Below are 15,426 nucleotides of genomic sequence, written 5' to 3' on the forward strand. Positions count from 1 at the left end.
AGATATCTAAATTCATATTTTGTATTATTTGTACAATAAATCATTAAAATGATGTAAACCCTGGTCCTTTTAATATAAATAAATACATTTACTATTACATAGGCAAATTAAATACTCAATTTACATAGGCAAATTAATATGAAAATAGAAAAAGTCTACTACTACTAAATCTACGCCTATCGGAGCGGGAAAACGCTGCTTATATTTACCATTGGTTCCTGATATTATTGATTTATTGTGTCTGCGTACGCATGTCGGCGTACTAATTGAATTAGCTAGGATAGGACCAAACGGAATGAGAATATTCCTGTGTGCTATTTTTGGTATCTACGCACCTATTCAAAAATGGGGGGCCGATAGTCCCCTAAGTGATTTAGCAATTTGGCACAGCCGGTTGCTCTTGATTTAATCCTAGAGACGTTAGTAAACATTTTATGCGATGTGATGGCGGTTTGGTTGGTGTTTCGGTTGTTTGGTGAAAGATGGATGAACGAACCTCCCAATTAATACCCTACAGAAATACCGTCAATTTCGATATCTGGAAATCTTAAAATGTATATCGGAACAGAAGAAAGATAACAGAATGGATAACAGTACAAAAAATAGGTACAAGACGTTGGAATAAAGTGAGCCACAAAATATCTAGAAGAACGAAGTATGCGCGCCAGTATTCTTTGGCGACATCATCGGTATGTCAGGGGCCAGGCCCCCCTTAAAAAATATTCTAGATAAGTACGCCAATGTTGGTGATCAGCAAAATTAAATGCCAGTATGTTGATCTATGTCCTTTGAGACAGTAAAAAATTGCGTGTTATAAAACATCGGTGAATTTATTTGATGCTAGATTGGCGTTCGCAAGTGATCGCTGGAGGGCAAGCACGTGCTGCGTACTTATCTCGACATAATCGACAAAACAAGTATCCATAAAGTATAAAGGAAGAGCCATAAAGGAACAACTACGGCTCACGCTATCTAATCGCGATAATACTACAAGCGATTGATAAGATACAGGTTCAATGCAGTTACATATCTGCACATAAACATATGATATCGCTCGCCGACATCTAGACTTACGATCTGTCTGTCTACGCATGTTTTATGACAAAATCTGCTGCCCGTCTTCCCACGAAACTGCCTAGAGCGAAGTGTCTTCGTGGTGTATTTGTATAGCCAGGCTAGGATGCGCGCCGTGATAAAATACTTATCGATAATTTTAGACGACAAATGTATGGATTTATCACGTAAAATCGATAAAATAACGTGATAAAGCTTATCGCGGCGCGCATCCTAGGCCTTCTGCAGTATCTACAAAATTTTAGCTTTCATCATATTTTACATTATCTGTCACTGCGAAGCAAGTGGATTTTCAAATTGTAATGAGCAGTGTTTATTTTTAATGTCTCTACATCGCTTCTCTCATGTCTGCGACTTATCAGTGCGTTGATAGATCTGTTGTCGTAGGACTACGCCCACGCAGAAAAATCTATGCTTTCTTACTAATTACGAGTAAACAACATTCCTATCTTATCTGGTCTTCCACTAGGAAGACCGCCGTTCTGGCACGGTTATACTTATGATATTATTACCGTGGTGCTGGTGAAGATCGCGAGAAACGCCTGGATGCGAGAACCACAGGACGTGTATGTTTTCCAAAAAAAGAAAAAAATTGGGGGCGTGGCATGGCGGTTGACGTCTTAATTCTGAAAAGTTGAAAAGGAAGTAGTATTTATTTTAGTCTTGTCTGTCAATAGTCGTAACGCTACATGTATTACGATACACTGCGCTGATTGATTTGTTGTTGAACGTGCGTGCGCGCACCGGCCGGCGACGCACTAGGCGCCAGCGACCGTTGGCGTCCTTCTAATTGTTTGGATCTTATACAATAACGAGTTCAATCAATTGCATTCAGTTGTGAACCACACCCTCTATTACACGCCCACGCTCTCAATTGATTGATTGATCAACTATTTTATTTAGGAGGACTTGTATATCATTGACCTCAGATCATAGAAAGGGAATCATTGACAGATATGAGAAATCTAGATTGTGTTATTTAGAGAAATATTTCATGGTGCATAGCCGTAGAGAGCAGGTTGTTTTCTTCTAGAACTTCTCCTATAGTATCATTACTTGTACTCATTTTCTTGATTTGCATAATTTAGTACATCTTGATGTAAGAATAATACGGTGAATGTCCTAGAAACAGTTAAACTTTATCTTGTTTTATTCTTTACTCAAGAACATTTCGTAATATTCAAGTCACAGGACTGGTAGAGACCGATATTACTTACAACCAGGCATACACCTTTTATTGTTTACAATATCTAATACATATTGAGGGATTAAATTACATAACTTTTGTATTAATGGTATTAGTTGTTTCCATATTTAGGTCAAAAGACGGCCGTTACAGATAACCTGTAATTAAAGGGTCATTTGGGTCATTTGTATCGATTTGAGACTTGTCTCTTTTGTCGGCAAACAATTTTAAAATTACAACATAAATAGCTTCGTAACTTTTATATGAAGTTTGGAGCTGTGCCTAATGTGTATTTTTCGGCCAAATCGTTTCCTTTAGCAGTAATAATTGTCCATAAATGTGGATAGGACCTCTTGCACTGCCAATGGCAAAAAATACTAGACAGCAGACAGAACAGAGCAAGAGCAAGTTTGTCTGCTATTTATAAAAAAAGTTGCGCAATATATGATTTATTATAATCATTCATTATAATGTCAAAAGAAATGTTTTTATACTTCGATGAACACGGATGATGTAAATAAACGCATTTTATAGATAACAAATAGTGATCTTAGGTGTATTTAATGCCATTTTTTATACATGGCAACATAATGCCTATTGATGGTTGACATAATGATCGTGTACTTCATCATAAATGATGCAAAAAGATTGCTTTATTTAGCACTTGAATAAATATTTTCAACAAACTGCATTGACGTCATGGAGAGTTCCTTGGGTCTTCGTCTTGTTAATAGTTTTGATAAGTGCAGTTGCTTCTTCTAAAAAGATGGTACAAGACAATTATTATCAGCCTGTACCACCTACACGGTGAACCGATAACCCCATATAGGTAGCAGGAAGGCGCTGAATGCAGGCCGCTACCAACCTGTGGAAATCATTGGGTGTGGGCGTCCTATCGCTAAAATGATGATGATGAACAGTCTAATGCTAAACATAGATGTCCATCTTTGGCTTGCTATATTCCAGCTACTGCCAGCGCCCAGCGACTTTTCGTAGTCACTCCACTTAGAGTGTTTTCTACACTACGCTTGCCGAGCTCGCAATAAAATAAAGATTTAAAGACCTGACTGAATTCTAGACTCAAAAATGTTTATATAAATGACTAGCTAGCTATACATTTAAACCTATCAGACTCGAATTGTGTCTCATTACATACATAGCACCCTAAGTTCAGCGTCCCGCGTTGTAAATATCCCGATCCGTCGCTGGCGCGGCTCCAGGTGCATTCCGAGACAGTCACACTGGCGCCCTGCAGTAAACAGATTAGGAGACGCGTTGTGTCACCCTCCCATAATCATGATCAAGTCACGTCAGCTAAACAGGCCTCTCCTGACTGCCTGAAAAAGATGATTCCATGTTCCATAGATGCCACGATAGCCGAACGGTGAAAGGGTCGGACTGGCCGACTCGTGATCCGGGGACGCGGGTTCGCCGTCGCCGCTCGACTATTGTGGTGAGCTCACTCATGATACAAGCATATTTAGCTTAGTACGAGGGGCTAACGGGAATATTAGTAATTTGTTATTACACAAATTACTAATAATATTTAAAAAAAATTGCGGTAGAGCTACGTCAGACGCCGAAGAAGATCTCTCCCATCGGATTCTTTAGTGATATACTCATGATACAAGCATATTTAGCTTAGTACGAGGGGCTAACGGGAATATTAGTAATTTGTGTATTAATAACAAATTACTAATAATATTTAAAAAAATTGCGATAGAGCTACGTCAGACGCCGAAGAAGATCTCTCCCATCCGATTCTTTAGTGATATACGAGTAGGTGTGAATTCATCGCTAAAGGTGATTCGATCTTATTTTCAATGCTGAAGATGTCAGCCAGTGTGTGCTCGCCTTTTTCGATTACAAATATTATTTTCGTTGATCTTCGTTACCCTTCACAAAGCAAATACTTACCGTTTTCGTGGGTTTAAGAAATCTTTTCCAGACAACCTTCAAGTAAGTAGGTACAGACACAGTTAATTAATATGACTATTTGATTGTCAAAGAGATTTAATCACAGCTTCTAACAAATTTTATCTTTATTGTTATTTGCATATGCACACGCGCTGTAATACTTACTGGTGGTTATCTTGTAACTACTAGTATATGGTAAATAAATAAGCGACTATAAGTTTATTGTCACGCCTAACCTTGGATTATATTTACATGTAGCTGTAATTAACATTATCTGGTGTATAAGATAAAATACTTATGTTAATGCCCCATATACACTTATGCTAGGGCTGCCATCGCAAATAAACGTACAGAACATTTGCTTTAAACATAGATTATAAAAGCAGTAGTTAATTGTAATTTTCATTGAGAAAAACCACAAATGTTTACTAGGTACAAAGAATAGATTTGTATTTGAATTAATTGGTTTATCTGTATTTTTTAAACTAACACTTTTTTAGTTCAGCACTTTACATAAATTAACATGAACGAATTAATTTCATACTCAAACAGCTTCTAACTAATAAACCAATGTACGAATAGGTACAAACTGACAACACACAGCCTTCAAGGCACAAATCATTAAAATATAGCTTCTTAACTAATTCACTCCGTCCGTAAAGTTAATAAGTTCTTTATCAAGAACAAGCCCAGTACAGTTAAGATAAAACGTTGTAACAAACCTTGGACCTAGTTTTTGAAAATGTGTCTTCTTTATACAAAAAACAATTCCGTTTTCCACTGATGAATTTCTTTCCATCATTATTTTTCTTTTCCCTAGCCCTTAACAGCCCTTTTTCCCATTATTTGGGGTCGGCTATCCTTGTTAATTTGTTGCGCCAGGACAGTCTGTCCTGGGTTGTCGAAATATTTGTCTGGGCACGCTCTAAATCCTTGGCCACCGTGTACCGCGTGGAATTTCTTTCCACCATTAATTGTGATGAAAATAAAAAAAATCAGAAACCAGTATTTTAATTAAAACTGTGTTAAAGACTGTTTTAGTTTGGACTTGTTTGAGTAGATCCTTGGGATGCATTAAGGCCTACTCAGCAAGTTATTTGTATAAACTTTGGCCGTTACATTGTTTTCAGCAAACTTTTCCGTTTCAGGAACAGTGACAATAGCGTCATAACATGTTTATTATGCCTGTTGTTTGCACTATTTATAAAGGGACGTTTTATTTTTAAATCAATGTGACTTCCACCAATATCGTCTCATTAGCGTATTTATAGGGTGTGTACTAAGATAAAATGAAATTGTTTATCTAATTGCTCTCCCATTCACTTCTTATCGACGGATGTTGTTGTACCGATAATTGTACTGTCAGGTCCCACGACAGTTTCTTGGTACGCTCATGGTACGTTCCTCGAATCGAAAAACAATTGTAGAACAGAGGAGTTAGTGTTTTAAGTTACTTTGTTCTTTCGATCGGGTAATAGGTACTGCTGTAATGTTTCTTCCGGACTAACTGAAAATTTTCCACTGTGCATCCAATCCATTGAGTACCATTTTTTATTTTCTTTTTCTACGTTGTTATTGAAACGCAAGACTTTAATTATGTAGATTCATCTCATTTCAAAAGATCCAAGCCTGAGTGAGGGGGAAATATAGAAATTTTGAAAGGGTCGTATTTGTGAATTAATTGAAATTTTGAGCGCTGTGCCAGAATACGAAATGAATCACGATTCTCATAAGCGTTATAATGTACATTAACGATGTATTTTTATGACAAATAAAAAAAAACCGCGTTACATCCGCAGTTTGTGGTTTGGTAGTACATTTAACAGCACATCACACTGAACATGTAGCATCTTATGTAGTCGTTTTTACGGCTTTATTTCGCAACAAAATATACAGTGTGAGTCATGTTAAAGTGTACATATGAAAATAGATGAAACTAGACCTATTTTTATCGACAAAAAAGAGGTCAAAATTTTTTTGAGATTTTTTTAAAATTTTTTGTCGAATTTTTTTTCTTCCAAATACTTATTGTAAAGAAAACGTAATAACTTTTAAACTAAGCGGTATATCCTGATAAAATAAAAACAGTAATAATGCTAAATAACAGGCAATACTAAAAAAATACATAAAATACACAAAAAAGGCCAACAAATAATAAAAAATGATAATGTTTGAAAAAAATCTGCTATAAAATTCGTGTTTTTTTTGGTTATTTGATAAATTTATCCAAAAAATGCCCGTATAACTGGTGGTTTTTATTACTTTGTATTATTCTCTATCGTATTACCTTCGTAAAACCAAAAATCGCATGTCTCTATCCCTATCACAACGTTTGCAATGATCGTTTGAACTAAGCCTCTCCGGGCGCGCCATTCAACGCTTCGTTAACAACAAAACTGAAAATGGCTCTAGATTTGTAATTTTGATAAAGACAAGTCAGATTTCAAATAAAAACAAAAGATTTTGAAGTAAAATAAGCATTTTAGTTAAAATTAAAATTGTCTCTACCTGTAGCGGAGAATAATGTTGTGGCAGGCCTTTGTTCAAACGATCATTGCAAACGTTGTGATAGGGTTAAAGAAATGCGCTTTTTGGTTTTACGAAGGTAATACGATAGAGAATAATACAAAGTAATAAAAACCACCAGTTATAGGGGCATTTTTTGGAGAAATTTATCAAATAACCAAAAAAACACGAATTTTTAAGCAGATTTTTTTCAAAAAGTATAATTTTTTATTATTTTTTGGCCTTTTTTGTGTATTTTATGTATTTTTTTAGTATCGCCTGTTATTTAGCATTATTACTGTTTTTATTTTATTAGGATATACCGCTTAGTTAAAAAGTTATTACGTTTTCTTTACAATAAGTAATTGGAAGAAAAAAAATTCTATAAAAAATTTAAAAAAAATCTCAAAAATTTTTTGACTTCTTTTTTGTCGATAAAAACAGGTCTAGTTTTATCTATTTTCATATGTACACTTTAACGTGACTCACACTGTATAAGTCTGAATACGTCAATGTGCCACGTGGGCAGACGATGGGGTTCTTCAGAGGAACTTGCTCTAGCTTTCGTGAAAATTAATCTTTCGGAATGAATTTAAATCAAACCGAAACTCTACCGCGTTAAGTTAGCGGAAAATACCAATGCGTGCGGGCGGAAAGCATTAATCGCGTGCGGCAGTGGCTTACTGGCCGCAAAATAAGTCAGTTAAATTACACTTTAGGAAAATAAATTACTTTTTTCTCTCCAACTTTGGCAGCCATTAGATGGCAACCCTAGCAGACCACAGACTCGTAGAATCAAGACGTAAATACCAGATAATAAGAGCCTTTGCCAGTATAAATACACTGATACAGTTTCCCTAAACGGCTCATTGATTTGTGGTACAGAAAACAAAAAGCTATCGCAAAAACTCCCAAACTGCATAGCAACATCACAACAGCGTCGTTATGACGTCACACGAATACTGTAATCGGTTACGACTTTGACGTCACGTTACGTATCACAGACTAGCTTTGTGACTCCCAATTCCCAAAGTAACAGCTCTGAATCATTTATCACCCTACATGTAACATGCTAGAGTCGTGGAATACTTTGCCAAGGACAACATTTCATGCCAATGAAGCGATCATTTCTGTGCAGTAGAATTGTCTGCTGTTATGAGCTTTTCAGACGCGATTCCTTCAAAGATTTTATATAACAAGAGTTATTTAACCTAACTTTTTAACTAATTCCCATTCTAACATCTAATATATTTTTTGAAGACGTGACTTGGATAGTTAATATATTACCTACTACACAATTCTAAAATAGAGACAAATAGATCACTCTACAATGACCTAGGGGGATTATTTCAAACCAAGTCTATCTAATGTGTACAGAAGAATGCGCTCATTAATATCTAAAACGTTTACTATGGAAACGATATTGTTATCACAGCACTTAATCTGAAAACTTTCCATACACAACGCTCCCACCAGATAGTGGAAGGCAACTTGCGTTTCACCTGAATTATCTTTGAATTTATTAATAACACGCTAATTAATGATCCTCTGATAGGTACTCTTTGAAGTTGAACTGCAAACATAATGCTTAAATTATTACATAAGCCCGGTTTCAGAACTGAAATTTTTGGCTTAAGCATGCTCATCTTCTAATCAAGTATCAACTTTTCATATTAAATTCATCCTTTAATGAAAGATGAGCACGATCAAGCTGGAAATCTCAATTCAGAACCCGGGCCATGGTCTCACAATGGAAGTAAAAAATCAAGTACATTACGTGTTGTACAATGAACTTTCTGTTATCGTTTGACTCCTTCAAAAAGACTCACCGAAACGCAATACTACGCCAAAATGAAGCTTCTACTCGTACAAAGTTCGTAAATACAGTTGCAGTTGATATGCTGGATTCCTGGCTTGAATTAAATTCTCATATTAAACTTTAAACTTTAGTCGACTACGCTTCCACGCAATCTATGCACATGTCGTGGCAGCTTTTAATTGAGGCTACACTATAAACATGTATTGATTTCAATGTTTCTTTCCATTTCATTGTGTATGTCTTGTTAGCTGTCCTTAAATAAATAAATATTGATTGAGACTCGTACTTGCATCATCCCAGAGTGCATTTTGCACCTTGCAAATCGTTATCGCAACCAGTGGAAGAATACCAAATATGTCTGTCGCCTCCAGCCAAGTCTAATAAGCAGTGCCGTAACTAGCCTTTTATGCGCCCAGTGCGAGAAATATAAAAAAAATGTAACCTTTTTGAATAAAAAGTAACCTTCTACGGGGGGGGGGGGGGTGCGGAGCGTGCCTGAAACAAAACTAGATACTGGTCTGGTCATTTCTGCGCCCCTCCAGGGTCTGCGCCCTGTGCCTGGGCACCGCTGGCACCGCCCTAGTTACGGCACTGCTAATAAGTATCGTGTTATCCTCCCATTCATTCAATACCCTCCTACTCACCGAGGAATTCAATAATGCGGCATTTCACGCGCACTTATCCATATACTAACTTTATACACACAATCGCAAAAGGATGCAAACTATTTTTAACCTTACTCCCAGTAAACAAGCTTGTTTTTCTCTTTTGAAGGTGACAGTACCTACATAGGCTATTGCGTCATACCAATTTCCAAATTTTTCCGCAGGAATTTTTCTTTATGCCTACTCAGAATCGTCTAGACGGGTTCACCCTTAAACAAGGTGAAGCCATTACAGAAACACGAATTCATGCAAAACAAATTAGAGCCGTAATTAAGATCTATTCAAAGAATATTAGATTCGTAAACCCTATTAACTGAAAATTATGTAACTTGTTTATACTTTCAACAATATGCTCCTAAATATCATATTATCATGTGATAATATTTTTCAATTACTGATGAAAATAAATATTGTTATTTAAATATGCGTCCTAGCGATATTTAATGAAAAAGCTTCTACTGTATCTCGAGCCAAACTAAACCAATTAATCTTTAAAGAAAAACTTTTAATTGCAACACCCCCACACACCGCAAAGGCGTTGGTGAAGAGTTTCATTTATTCCTTTGATGCTTGGTTGAGTATCAAATATTCATTTTACGTTCGCGAATCATCAATGTAAGTAAATACGGAGGATCAATTTCATCAAATAGCGATTCGCTTTACAGTTGATACAGCATTTCGCTTTGCTCGATATAAACCTCTTTGGTTACGTAATAATCAGAGGCAGGTAATTTACACAAGGGTTGTCGACGAAATTCACAGTTATACGACGTTAATGGGAAAAAGTATCGAAAAACCATTATGAAGCTGATATGCCCATTATTTTGTTAGTTCTTGTGTGAGATTCTGTGGGCGCCTACGGGTTGGTCAATAGCGGATGGATCCGTGACGTCACGCTGCGCGCGCACGCCCTTCTGTGATACTCTGACCTTTAAGATATAACTGGAGTGATAAGGTTTACGCTCTCGTTCAGCTGCAGTTATGACAGACTAGACGATATTATGATATATTACAGAGCCGATCGCGAGCATCGCATGAATTATGCAAAGCAAGCTAGGAACTATAAATATGATGATGGTAATAAAACTGGATATTCTAGTGGTATAACGATTCACCATGAAATAAAGTACCTAGGGCATGATCGAAACAGTATTGTGTAGTTAGCATGCTATGAGACACTTGCCTTTGTTAGCTTTTTTTTGAGAATTTAACGTAAAATTTTCTAGAAAGGTTAAAATGATTCCTTGCATTTCAAGAGTCTCTCTAGCTCCCCAATTTATAAGGTAAATCATGGAAACGCGCTAATGTCATGTGCTGGTTGTGTTGTTCACACATTATACCTACTTATTCGATATTCTATCTGTATCTGTACTGTATTGGAAGATCATTGAGGCGGATATGTAAACAATTTTAAAAGCAAAGCCACATTTTTCCGATGTTGCTGCTACAGTAAATGTTTACATTGTACCTACACAAAATGGTAATTTCGGCGAATCTGTTTGGTTGTTGTATGTGCGGCTTAATTCTCGAAGCTCTGTCTATGGTAAACTTACAGATGATTTTCATCCTTTTTCGATCTTAGGAACACAAAAGAGTGTCGCATTTTTTGTTCAGTATGATATGTATTGTAGCTTTTCTGTTAAACAACTTTCTTGAACGGCTGGTTATGCATTGCTATATGCCAAATACCTACCGTATTCATATGGGGCAGTCGTCGATTCGACATAAAGCTAAACTTCCAAGTACTAGTTTAGAAGGAAATTGTTCACTTGGGAATGAATACTATGGTCCCAAGTCACTACTATCTCTCTCCGCTATAACTTACAAAAGCCAAAAACTGAAATACTTTCTCCATCTTCCAGGGACTCCCATCAGCTAGACCTGCCTGCCTTCGGGCGCTACGCCACCGGCATCTTCTTCCTCGACAAGCTCCACCACCAGGGCATCGAGAGCAAGTTCCAGGAGTTGGCCGAGAGCATCGGCCTCAAGGTCCTATGCTGGAGGACCGTGCCTACCAACAACTCTACCATTGGTGAGTGCTATAAGATTCTATGAGTGTTACATGTAAGAATGTACACGCTTTATGATCTGTAAACCTGTTAAATGTCGCTTTTTTGTGAAACTTTTTGTGTCTGTTGTTTTAAGTGTTTTATACAAATATCTAACCCGGCGAGCGTAAGGTTGGGTGTGGTACACCCAGACCTTGAAAAATCGATTAATATTTTAATAACGAATTGTTGTTATGCTTCGTGCGCTTGAGTAGCTGCGCGGAGGGACATACGGAAGCGTCCCTTGCCATTGTTTTAGGCGACCGCTGCCCGGGGTATGCTGAGGACGAGGTTGAAGCTGTCCGCGGGTGCGTGACACCCGCCTTACGCTACTTGTAACGAATTTGATCAAACACATTTTATTTTATTTTTATTATTTTATCGATTTTTTTGGTTTTTCTTCAGGCTAAAGATCTAGAATGTCTTACGAAGATAATCAAATAGATTATCAGGTCTTTTCAAACAAACTGAAGTCAGTTCTTCCGACATGTCTGGTAGTGACCAAAATATTGATGATGTCAACGAAAGAAATTTTGAAAGTGACACAGGAGTAGGAGATGTATGACGAAGGGCAGCATGAAGGATTGATAGAGAATAATGGCGAAGGCAATGGTAGTTATTTGTTGGGAAAACATGGAACAAAATGGTTCACAGTACCAAAAATTCGACTGTAAAAACTGCACAAAATCTCAAAACGAATTTAGTATTTTTTTTATTAGTTTTATTATCCATTTTTAGTGTTATTTTGTTCTTATGTTGAGTCTATTTAAAGAAAAAATAGTCTTTATTGTTTTTGTTTTCATATTTTTGCCAAAAAATCATAAACATGTGCCATTGTAAGTTCTAATTGTTAATTTTCTTAATTTCTTAAATAAATAACATTGCTAAATTATTTACTGTAATTTTTTTCTTAAATAAGTTCAAAATATAACTAAATATCAGTTTAATATCAAAGGAAATAGATATTTAAAATAATAGTGTATAATAACCACACAATCACGATCTGGGTGTGCTACACCCACCTAGCGCTATTTGTTACTTTTTCCAACCTTACGCTCGGCGGGCTAACATATATTTCAAAATATGAGGTAAAGGTCACAGTAATAAAAACTACAAACCTAGGCTGGATTGCACCATCTTTCTTTAACTATAACAAACGTCAGAAGTCTGTCAAACTGTATACAAAAACACCGGTTATAATATGGTTATAGTTACGGTTAAAGCAAGATGGTGCGACTCAACCTTAGATATGGATATTTTTCATATCTATCATAAAGCGTATTGTACATGTATGTTCACTAAAGTACATTTGCAGACTAAATTGTTATTCATTTATTAAGTGTTAAATGTTTCTGTAAATTGCATGTAGGGACTGGCATCTTGACGTTAACGTTTCATGCCTTCATGCATTTATCGGTTTGTGTTCAATAGATCGATCGTTTGATTGTGATTATAGAAATTGATTTTCCGTTAAAATTGTTTTCATTCGATTTCTGAACAAAAATAAGGTATCGTTTCTCAATTTATGTAATACCTTTTGTATACTTTCTTTTTCTAAAATGATTTTAAATGACATCCACCTTGCTTACCGCAATTCGTTTGCTAAATTATTGTAAATGTAGTTCTATACGAGAAACGATACCTGTACCAATATCTTAAAACAGATTAGTCTTTTGTTGTCAACATAACCCGCATAGGTTGCGTAATTCCTAAATACATCCATAGTTGGCTCGCTTCTTCCACGAACTGTTTCGGAGCTGCGACTTGTCTTGCGACTCTCATTACAGGTCGCACGTAGTAGTCGAATGGGTCGTAAATACGCGGTCGCCGCGGTCATGCGATGCTTGGCCATCTGGTTTGTTCAATTCAACACCTTTGGGTACTTTTATGGCGAATCCACTCAATTGTCTATTCAGACTGCTAAAAAATAAGACCTTTCGATTGACCTATTTCCACTTACGCACTACCAATGATTCACTATTCAATATTGCGTCAACTACATTTAATAAATGATAATGACCTCACGAAAAGTTTTCCAGATCGCATTGAATCGATTATTGAGTGGTTTCGCCGTGCACTGTTCCCAATTTATCAAAGGAGTGGTCGCTTATGTTCATATTTATGATCTGGTTCTAATAATGTGAACATATTGACATAATTACTCCGTAAAACGAGGTTAATACGGTATAATTTTGCATGACACTAACTCAAGTCTAAATTATGTTTAACTATGATTAATACAAACGAAAAAAGAAACCGAAAAGAAATATGCAATGTTAAATTATACCGTATGCCTATCATATAAGTTCTAAATTTTTGATTTGTCGAAAGACTCCAGATTTTTGATAAATTAGTTTAAATGATTGTATTTAGGTCTCATTAACGTTGCAACACGTAGATGGTAATCACAATTAGAAACTTACCAAACATTGGTTCATATTAGCTTCGAACTGTCATAAATGCTGCTATTCTGCTTGCCAATAGTGTTATGTTTAATGTTTATGATCCATTCCAGTTGGTTTGTTAGCCACGAGGCATTTATGACTTGTAGAAACCAAAATTAGCATTTGTGCCATTTCATAATACCATCCGAGTGTTCATCTTATGTGTATGTCAAGCTTTCTGCGTACTATGGTGTTCACATGACTCGCCATAAAATTTTGAATAGCTGAAAAAAATGCCTACTGACCTTTTCCGTCAGCTTGGTCTTGATGACAATATTGTGCAAGGAAAACAAATGCTATCTATGAGGGAACGAGATTTCCCGAAAGATGCCTTGAAAAGTCTGGAGGAAATTCCACTCCTTGGCTATTTACGACACATGTTATCACCATAGTATGCAGTAACCATTCAAACTCAAAGTAAATTAAGTCTAGCCGTAACCACAATTACAAGAGGTGAAACTGGTAAAGTTAGTAACGGCCTGTTTTGACTGGCTTTCAGGTCAGGTGGCTCGAAACTCGGAGCCATTTATGCGCCAAGTGTTTGTAACCGGAGATATCGAAGACGAGATACAGCTAGCCCGTCAGGTAAGGCCAGACGAGGGACGCCGACCGAGGGTATGATAATAAGAGGAACGAGTATGAATCCGTAACTATGCGTTACCGCTTCAAACTCTGATGTAGTGAGGTATAGGAAAGGTACTTAAGGATTTCTTTTCAGATGCGCGCCGGAGGTCGCGGCGAGTCGGGCAGCGCTACACGTAAATGACCCTATACGATTCCCTTTGTGTTGGCGCGTGGTGCGCGACCGCGAGTGCAAATGCAGTATGTTTCAGGTATTCGTGCTGAGGAAACGCGCGTCGCATGAGCTCGTCGTGCCCGGAGCGAGGTTCTACATCTGCAGCTTGTCGCTGAAGACTGTGGTCTACAAGGGACTGCTCACTTCTAATCAGCTATGGGTGAGTTTCGGTTGTTTATATTCCGCATTAATTTGTGAATGTACAGCACACGATAAGATAGAATTGCGGGAAACGTAAGACACAATGTCCAAATAGTTCGCACTCCTGTATTGTCACGTTGTAAATGCTTCTTCAAAATATCCGAAAACATTACTAATTATTCTCAATTTTTTTTCTAGTTGTACTTGTATGCACAAAAAAAATGTGCTGATTAAGCATCGCACTTTAATCTGTCTTTTGTATATATTTATTTTTGGGAAACATACAGTTACAATATAATTTAACTTAGAATTCCTAATTGTACTTTAAAAAAAGATTATTAGTAATTTGTTATTACACAAATTACTAATAGTCCGGTTAGCCCCTCGTACTAAGCTAAATATGCTTGTATCACGAGTGAGCTCACCACAATAGTCGAGCTCTTTGAATAGAAAAATCTATGTGAAAACATTTGAAATGTATCCTTAGGCAATAAAGACTAATTCAAAACGTCGCGTTGTGTGCATTGTTTCTAAATGCCATCTGTCCCGCAGGAGTACTTCAAGGACCTGACGAACCCGGCGTTCACGACGTACCTGGCGCTGGTCCACACTCGCTTCTCCACCAACACCTTCCCAAGCTGGGAGCGAGCGCATCCTTTGAGGTAAGACGACTCATCATCATCGTTTGTACTATATGCTATAGTCTGGTCTGCGAGCACGTAGAATTTTGTCCAATGACCCCAAGCTATCCATCTTTATCGCTCTCGCATAATTATGTTGCACACATTCACGGCGGGCGCCCGTCGCACAGTCGCGACAGCAATATAATTA

At 37.0% G+C, this 15,426-nt stretch overlaps 1 protein-coding gene across 1 annotated transcript in view; it reads left to right on the forward strand.

The window, feature by feature from the left end:
- Positions 1–15,426, forward strand: part of LOC135071248 (uncharacterized) — a 98,074-nt gene that overhangs the window by 24,612 nt on the left and 58,036 nt on the right. The window contains exons 4-7 of the mRNA XM_063965032.1: positions 11,029–11,198; positions 14,158–14,243; positions 14,492–14,614; positions 15,148–15,257. Of these exons, the coding sequence (XP_063821102.1) occupies positions 11,029–11,198; positions 14,158–14,243; positions 14,492–14,614; positions 15,148–15,257 (489 nt within the window). The remainder of the gene's footprint in view (positions 1–11,028; positions 11,199–14,157; positions 14,244–14,491; positions 14,615–15,147; positions 15,258–15,426) is intronic.

This window comes from Ostrinia nubilalis, chromosome 4, assembly GCF_963855985.1.
Source record: "Ostrinia nubilalis chromosome 4, ilOstNubi1.1, whole genome shotgun sequence".
Classification (NCBI taxonomy): Eukaryota; Metazoa; Arthropoda; class Insecta; order Lepidoptera; family Crambidae; genus Ostrinia; species Ostrinia nubilalis.